General features: G+C 36.9%; 1 protein-coding gene across 1 annotated transcript in view; it reads right to left on the bottom strand.

Moving 5' to 3' along the window:
- Positions 1-1,661: 1,661 nt before the first annotated feature.
- LOC115216517 (cartilage matrix protein-like) overlaps positions 1,662-9,263 on the bottom strand; it is a 17,427-nt gene continuing 9,825 nt past the window's right edge. The window contains exons 4-5 of the mRNA XM_029785955.2: positions 6,211-6,792; positions 1,662-2,318 (exon numbers count right to left, since the gene is read on the bottom strand). Coding sequence (XP_029641815.1) covers positions 1,762-2,318; positions 6,211-6,792 — 1,139 coding nt within the window. The 3' untranslated portion in view covers positions 1,662-1,761. The remainder of the gene's footprint in view (positions 2,319-6,210; positions 6,793-9,263) is intronic.

Consider the following 9,263-nt stretch of genomic DNA (forward strand, 5'->3'; position numbering starts at 1 on the left):
ATCATCGACCTGATGATTCCTTCTGTTTGTCTATTTGTTAATCTTTTTTCCTTTTATGACATCATTATAGTTAATGAAATATTTTGAAGTATCATGTTTTAAACAACCTCGACTCTGGAAATAGAAGACATAATCGATATCTTAAACATAATAATAATAATAATAATAATAATAATAATAATAATAATAATAATAATAATAATAATAATAATAATAATAATAATAATGTTAAGATAAACTTCCCTCTTGCATGATAACTTTATAAAAAAAACATTACGAACAAACAAAAAATAAATCAATATCTTAAAGCTATTGATTTTATTTTCTATTTTGTTTTACAGTTAAGGTTATTTAAAGTGTAACCCTGATCGCATACCGTTACAAGCAACATAATAATTAGTTGTTAATTAGTATTATGATGTTGTTGATGCTGTTATGTAGTCCCAGCTCAGTTCGAATTGAACAGATTTCACATCAAAGGAATTTTCTATCCGTGACCACCATCATCCCTTTTCCGGTGGGGGAGTCTGTTTTGTTTTATACTAATGGCAACATTGTCCAATGCATTTTGTCCTAAATATCAAAGTAGAAACCTGAAATTTCCATAGGTCCCGTTAATGTATACTGTGAAGTAATCAGCTCTATTGATTTTATTAGAAGGGAAAAAGGGATATTATGACATCCATTTTCTTCGTAAGAGTACAAATTTGATAAGAGAAATAACCACACCTCCAAAAGAAAATATGGCGTCACCGATTCGAATGAGCGGAAGTTTAACACTAGGCCACCGCGCTTAGCGATGCGATGACAATTCGATAATGACAGCTAAAGAGTATTCTGTTATATTCCATTACGCGTTTCGCTCATTGTTTTGTGGTCATGCTGGAGCACTGCCTTCTCGTGTATAATCAACTACAGTTGTCCAGCACGTTGTTATTGTTTTCTTGTTGTTTAGCCCCAGGTCAGTGTTGATCAAATATATTCCAGCTGTAACTATCACGTTTCTCTTTCGTTTTTCAGTGTGTGGGGTTGGACGGGGTGGTGGTATCTAGGCCTACATTATCTAATGTGTCCCCCTCTATTCTTTTCTGAAGTTAAAGTATGATATGAGGGTATTTGGCTATTTCTAATAGTATCCACATATGTGGAAGCACTCCGTCGGTTACGACGACGAGGGTTCCGGTTGATCCGAATAAACGGAACAGCCTGCTCGTGAAATTAACGTGTAAGTGGCTGAGCACTCCACAGACACGTGTACCCTTAACGTAGTTCTCGGGGAGATTCAGCGTGACACAGAGAGTGACAAGGCCGGCCCTTTGAAATACAGGTACAACAGAAACAGGAAGTAAGAGTGAGAGAAAGTTGTGGTGAAAGAGTACAGCAGGGATCACCACCATCCCCTGCCGGAGCCTCGTGGAGCTTTAGGTGTTTTCGCTCAATAAACACTCACAACGCCCGGTCTGGGAATCGAAACCGCGATCCTATGACCGCGAGCCCGCTGCCATAACCACTGGGCCATTGCGCCTCCACATCCACATATAGGTTTCCTCTTGGCGTGGCACGCATTTTTTTATCAACTGGTCTTTTATCGATCTTTTTAGGAGAAAAGACAAATTGGACATACAGTATTAAAGACAAAAGGTCATATAAAAGACAAAATATCAATCTTAATTTTTACTTTATTTATTTTCTTCATCTTTCGATCTTTCCATAGAAAGTAGTACCGCCATTTTTGTTTCTTGTCTCAAAAAAGAAAACACTTTAACATGCGGCTCGGAACAGTTCTGAGGTGATCTTCTTCAATGTGCTAAATTCATTAACCATGAAAACATGTTTGTTATCAGATGCGATGTTTTCAAGTTCTCCTCTATCCACAGACTGACCGACACCAATAGAAATAACAGTTGTATGTGGGAGTTTATGTATAAGAGCAGCTTCAGATTTGGTTGCTGTCTTGCTATCTGACTGACCATCTGTAATGACTACTACAACGTGTTGAGCGTTCTTCCTTGAACCGTGTACTAAGCTGTTAGTGCGAACATATTTCAGCCCTTCTGCGGTTTTTGTGCTTCCTGATATTCTTTTAACAGTCCAGATGGCATTAATTAAAGATTTTTTGTCGTGATAGACGTTCATGTTAAATCGGTTGCGAACATTAGAAGCGAAAAGTACTAAACCGATTTGGGTTGTATTACTACCGATTATGGAGCTGTTTACAAATTTTCTGAGAAAACTGAGTTGAAGATCGAAATTTGCATTTGAGATACTTCCGGAAGAGTCTAGGAGAAAAATAATGTCGGTAGGGGTCACTCCACAAACTGCAAAGAAATAATAATAATAATAATAATAATAATAATAATAATAATAATAATAATAATAATAATAAACAACAACAGCATGAAATTCCAACCCTGTTGTCTCTTGAGGTCTCTGGGTGAGACTTGGAGACAACTTGTACAAATATAAAGCAAAAGTCAAACATATAATAATATAATAATAATAATAATAATAATAATAATAATAATAATAATAATAATATAATAATAATAACCCCAGTGTCACTTTGATGGCATGAACTGCTCTCTCACTCAATAATAATAATAATAATAATAATAATAATAATAATAATAATAATAATAATAATAAGCCTCTGGCTTAAAATCTGAAACAGAGGGGTTTATCATAGCAGCTCAAGATCAATGCCTGCCAACAAGAAACTACCAGGCCAACATATTAAAGAACGGCAGTAGCCCAACATGTCGTGTATGCCGACAAGAAAACGAAACCATTGACCATGTTGTCTCCAAATGCAGTCTTCTAGCGCCTACAGAGTACCTCAGTAGGCATGCTAGAGCAGCACAATATATTCACTGGGTAATTTGCAAAAACCTGGATTTGCCCCATGAAAAAAACTGGTGGGAACACAATCCACCTCCTGTGCTTGAAAATGACCACATCTCACTCCTCTGGAACTTCACCATTCAAACTGACAGGAAGATAGATGCAAATAGGCCAGACATCATATTGAAAGACTTCAAACAAAGAACATGCCTCCTCATTGATATGACTGTCCCAATCGATATAAACGTATCTGTCAAGACCTACCAAAAACTGAGCAAATATAAAGATCTTGAAATAGAAATCAGCAAAATGTGGAAGCTGAAGACTAAAACAATACCTGTTGCCATAGGTGCCCTGGGAATGATAGCGAAAGGGACTGATTGCTACCTAACTCAGATACCAGGAGACCCCAAAATGGCAGAAATTCAAAAGATAGTGCTCATGGGAACTGCTCATATCCTACGCAAAATACTCTCTATGTAATCCCAAGGTTTAAAACAAACTTTTTTTTATTTATTTATTATTTTTTTATGTATTAGACATTCACTAGTACAACACCAAAAAAAAAAAAAACCAAATATATGGCACAGAACTTCTAACCTGTTGTCTCTTGAGGTCTCTGGGTGAGACTTGGAGCCAACTTGTACAGACATAAAGCAAGAGTCAAACATAGAATAATAATAATAATGATGATGATGATGATGATGATGATAATAATAATAATAATAATAATAATAAGTTACAGCTACAATATCCTTAACTGGACACGAAATGAACTGTCCAAAATAGATAGGAAAACAAGAAAAATACTGACAGGATCTAGGATGCATCACCCAAAATCTGACATAGAAAGACTATATATACAACGTATAGAAGGTGGTAGAGACCTTATACAGCTGGAAAACTACTATAAAATAACCACCATAGGACTGCAAAAATACCTACTTCAGAAGGAAGGAAAACTGATCCAGATAGCAGCAAAATACGAGCAAAACAAAAAACTGTTCTCAGTATTTAAGGAAGGTGACAAATACAAACAAGAAATCATACCACCTAATAAACACAAAGAAGAAGAAGAAGATGATGAAGAAACAACAAAAGCTATAAAACAAATGAAATCCAAACTAAAAATAGAACAGCAACGAGCCATGATAAAACGATGGCAAGAAAAGCCCCTTCATGGTAAATACTGCACTAAACTAAACGCAAAAGAAATAGACAAAGAAAAATCCCAGCAATGGTTGAGAAGCTCAGGACTCAAAGCAGTGACAGAGGGATTTTTAATTGCAACACAAGACCAAAGCCTCCCCACCAGAAATTACCAAAAACATGTAAGGAAAAGAAATATTACAAGTAACTGCAGAATATGTGGAGATGGACAAGAAACAATAAATCATATTATCTCTAGCTGCCCAGTCCTGGCTAAGAAGGAATATATTCACAGACATGACAGAGTTGGAACCTACATACATTGGAAGCTATGCCAACATTATGGAATAACAACAGAAAAAAGATGGTATAGGCACACACCAGAAAAGGTCACAGAAAACGAGAAAGCAACCATACTCTGGGATATGCCGATACACACAGATAGAGAAATTAAGGCCAACAGACCAGATATAGTTGTCAGAGATCATGAAGAAAAAAAATGCTTTCTAATTGATGTATCAATACCGGCAGATGATAACGTGTCTCTAAAAGAAATGGAGAAACTCTCAAAATACAAAGACCTGGAAATAGAGGTAACTAGAATGTGGAACCTGAAAACAGAAACAATTCCTATCATAGTAGGTGCATTAGGCATGATAAAAAAATATTCAGACAAATACATAACAAAAACACCAGGACTTACAAACACATATAACATACAGAAAATTGCACTACAAGGCACTGCACACATCCTACGCAAAACACTTTCCATACAATAACCATCAGAGCATCACAACAAATCACAGCACATACCCAAGGCACACAGATCTGCGCTCGGTAGTGAAGTGAAAGCACGCTATAAAAATAAAACTACTGAATAATAATAATAATAATAATAATAATAATATAATAATAATAATAATAATAATAATAATAATAATAATAATAATAATAATAATAATAATAATAATAGAGGTAATCACATGGACAGTAGATGAACTAAACAGCTTAGATAGAAAGACAAGGAAATTGCTAACTAGACACTCCACCCAAAAAGTGACACAGACAGACTGTAAGTACCAAGAAAAAGAGGAGGGAGAGGAATTTTTGGATGCGAACACAGCATTAGAGCAGAATAAAACAACATAGCATGGTAAGTACAAAATGCCATAGGACCGCTATTATTAGAAGTAAGGTCAGGGGCTTGTGTAGGATGAAAGATTGCAAAGATTAAGCACTGTACAAGAAATTGAAAACGAATGAAACTGAAAATTAGTAGGTAAAGAAAAGAATGCATGGCAAATTTCATAGGGATGTTGAAGATAAGACAAACAGAGAAAAAAGATGGCCATGGATGACTAAAAGTGATTTAAAACCGGAAACGGAGGCTGTAATCTGTGCTGCCCAAGAGCAAGCACTAAGAACAAATTACGTAAAATACAGAATAGACAACACATCAGAAAGTGATAAGTGCAGAATTTGTGGACAAAATTGTGAAACCGTATGGCATATTACCAGCCAATGTACGCCACTAACCCAGTAGGAATATAAGAGACGCCACGACAATATAGCAAGACTTGTCCATTGGACACTTTGCAACAAGTATGGACTTGAGAGAGCAAAAAATTGGTACGACAAAAAACCGGAAATCGTTATCGAAAATGATAATGCAAAGATCCTGTGGGATTTTATGATTCAGTGTGACCATGAGATAGAGAATAGGAAGCCAGGCATAGTCTTAATTGAGAGAGAAAGCAAACTGTACTGGATCATGGATATAGTATGCCCAGCTGTGAACAAAGTATGAGATAAGGAAGGAAGAAAAGTCGATAGATTTGACAGGTTAGCTTGGGATGTTAAGCGGTTGTGGTCGATGAAAAAGGTGGTAGTAGTACCAATAATTCTCGAAACACTGAGTAAAAATCTTGAGAAGTACATGTTTAAATTTGTTTGCCCCCAAAAGTCTAAGCTAAGAGCATTAGATTTTTTGTAAGAAAGCAAGCGAATGTGTACGACAACATAGACGAAAGACGGAGAAAATGTTACACAATTATAAACACAAACAACAAGAAAATAACAACAGGTGTCTTTCGACTAGTAAAGACGAATCAACTTGAGCTGTCCTGTATACAGTTAAAACCTTGTGGTATGTATGTCAAGGAATAAAATGGATAGATAAACGGATAAATGCACAGAAATTAAATTAGTAGTTTTAATTACCTGGTGGTGGAGGTGTAGTGGCACAAATTGTATTCTTTAATTGAGCTTCTATGGTTCTCAAAGCTTCATAATCTTTCACCATGAAAACGTTCTTCTTTTTGTCAGAAGAAATCATCTCTAACTCCTTCCTGGCAATATGGGTTCCGACTCCAATGGAAAATATCTTAATATGTGTCAAGTGGATAAGTTTGGATTCTCGTATTGTCTGGAACGCCTGATTGGAGTTTCCGTCGGTCAGAACCACCAAGATCTGTGTAGCGTTTGATCGCCCTCCATTTTTAGCACTAAATCCTTCTGTTCTAACGAAATGAAGCCCTTTGGCAGTCAAGGTCAAACCATGGTCATACTTCACAGCTTTGATTGCTTTTATCAAAGCATCTTTGTCGCTGTATTTGTTCAATGGAATTTGGTTCCTGACTTTTGTTGAGAACGTTATGACACCAACCTGAAGGCTATGAGATCCGATGATTGAATCAGCCACAAACTGGCTGACGAAATTTAAAGCTTCTCTAAAATGGGCAATCTTCACGCTGCCAGAGCTATCTAGCAAGAAGAGGATGTCAGTTGGTTCAGCACCACATCCTAAAATAAACAAAACAACAAAAATATCCAATTAAAAGATACGTTCAAATTTATCAAATTAAATTCGATTTTACTGCCACATTTATTCCGCTCATTCCCCCACTCTTCACTCCCCTGGTTCGGTTGAACCTCATCAGACCCTGCACTAATCATTGGGTTTATTCATTTTCACCCAGAAAGTTGGGCTTGTAGAATTTCGTCTCTGTTCCTGAACTGTGGAGGTGCATGGCCCGGTGCTTAGGGTGTTGCACTCATGATCACGAGATTATGCTGTCGATTCCTGTACAGGGCGGTGCGTTATGTTTTCGTGCAAAACACATCATGTCACATTGCTTCGGGTCACTCAGCTGAAAAATGTATTCCAGCAATAATTGGGAAGTTAACCCTGCGATGGACCGGTGTTTCGTTCAAGCGGGGTGAGCGGGAATTGGAACCTCAGGGCCATTAAGTAAAAGCAATAATCAATAAACAATCACACATACATATCGATACATACTTACGTATATAGATACATACATACGTAGTACATACATACGTACGTAAGTACATACATACATACATACATACATACATACATACATACATACATACATGCCTACAACCACACAAACATACATATCGATACATACGTATACAGATACATACATACATACATACGTACGTATATACATGCATACGTACGCACGTACGCACATACATATATACATACACACATACATGCATGTACGTACATACATACACACACATACATACATACATACATACATATATACATACATACATACATACATACATACATACATACATACATACATACATACATACATACCTCATACATGCATACATACATACATACATACATACATACATACTACATACATACATACATACATACATACATACATACATACATGCAGGCATACATATGAGTGGAACTGCCTCTGTTCATCAATTATTTATTGTCTTAATATAACAAGCGATAAAACACGGAAAAGCATTTGTTGAGGTTTTGTCTTCCAATTGTGTCTACAAATCGTTAGTATTCTGTAATGCCTTCGCTCACTTCTTCTTCATAGCTGAATGTTTACACACTTACACACACGCACACACACACGCATACACACACACACACTCACAAACAAAGAACCAAACAAACCAACACGTACACAAAACTGGTATATAAATATATTCTGTGTATCTATATACATGTAATAATAAAATAAATGCGCCCTTTTAAAGCCTAGCTAGGCTCATGGGCCCGGTGTCCCGGTTTCTATGGCGTATGTGTTCCCCAGCTGGATGGGACGGCAGTCCATCGCAGTGTTACTCATTTTTGCCAGCTGAGTGGACTGGAGCAACGTGAAATGAAGTGTTTTGCTCAAGAACACAACGCGTGCGTCGCCTGGTCCAGGAATCGAAACCACAACCTTACGATCATGAGTTCTTCACCTTAACCACTAAGCCACGCGCCTCCACATATATACATGTACACACACACATATAGCGAAAGGGGGAAGAGAAAGAGAATGAAAGTGGGGAAGGGAGAAAGAGAATTGTATTGATAATGACTTCGAAGTCGACTTTGCCTTTCATCCTTTCGGGGTCGATTAAATAAGTACCAGTTACGCACTGGGGTCGATGTAATCGACTTAATACCTATGTCTGTCCTTGTTCGTCCCCCCTGTGTTTAGCCCCTTGTGGGCAGTAAATAAATAGGTATGCACGCGTGCGAAAGTGTCAGTGAGTGTGCTGTGTGCATACGAGGATGTGATGGAAACTTCTTGGCTTTGGGTAAAAGAAAATACAAGAGGTTCGGGTAATTATGGTTTTATTCAAAATATTCCCCTCTTAGATTCACACACTTATCGCAGCGGTCCTTCAGTTTTTTTTACTAAGCTCTGTAAAAAGAACTCGGAAGTTTGGGTCTCCAACTAGATCTTTCGCGATACCTTTAATGTCAGGAAGTTTTTAGCAGCCCCTCGTACGTACATGAGTGTGTACATATATTAATTGAATGAGAAATGACTTCATCATTGCAAGTGAAATAAAGCCACCCTATATTTAACATAAATATCTCATAAAATACGAATACAAAATAATAATAATAATAATAATAATAATAATAATTATTATTATTATTATATTATTATTATTATTATTATTATTATTATTATTATTGTTATTATTATTTCAAATGTTTCCCAGAAGCTTGGGGGAGATGGGGATGAGTCGGTTACATCGACCCTAGTGTTCAAATGGTACTTATTTTATCGACCCCGAAAGAATCAGACGTTAAGTCGACCACGGCGGAATTTGAACTCAGAGCGTAGCGACGGGCGAAATACCTGTTTCTTTACTACCCACAAGGGGCTAAACACTGAGAGGACAAACAAGGACAGACAAACGGATTAAGTCGATTATATCGACCCCAGTGCGTAACTGGTACTTAATTTATCGATCCCGAAAGGTTG

Source organism: Octopus sinensis, linkage group LG10 (genome assembly GCF_006345805.1).
Source record: "Octopus sinensis linkage group LG10, ASM634580v1, whole genome shotgun sequence".
Classification (NCBI taxonomy): Eukaryota; Metazoa; Mollusca; class Cephalopoda; order Octopoda; family Octopodidae; genus Octopus; species Octopus sinensis.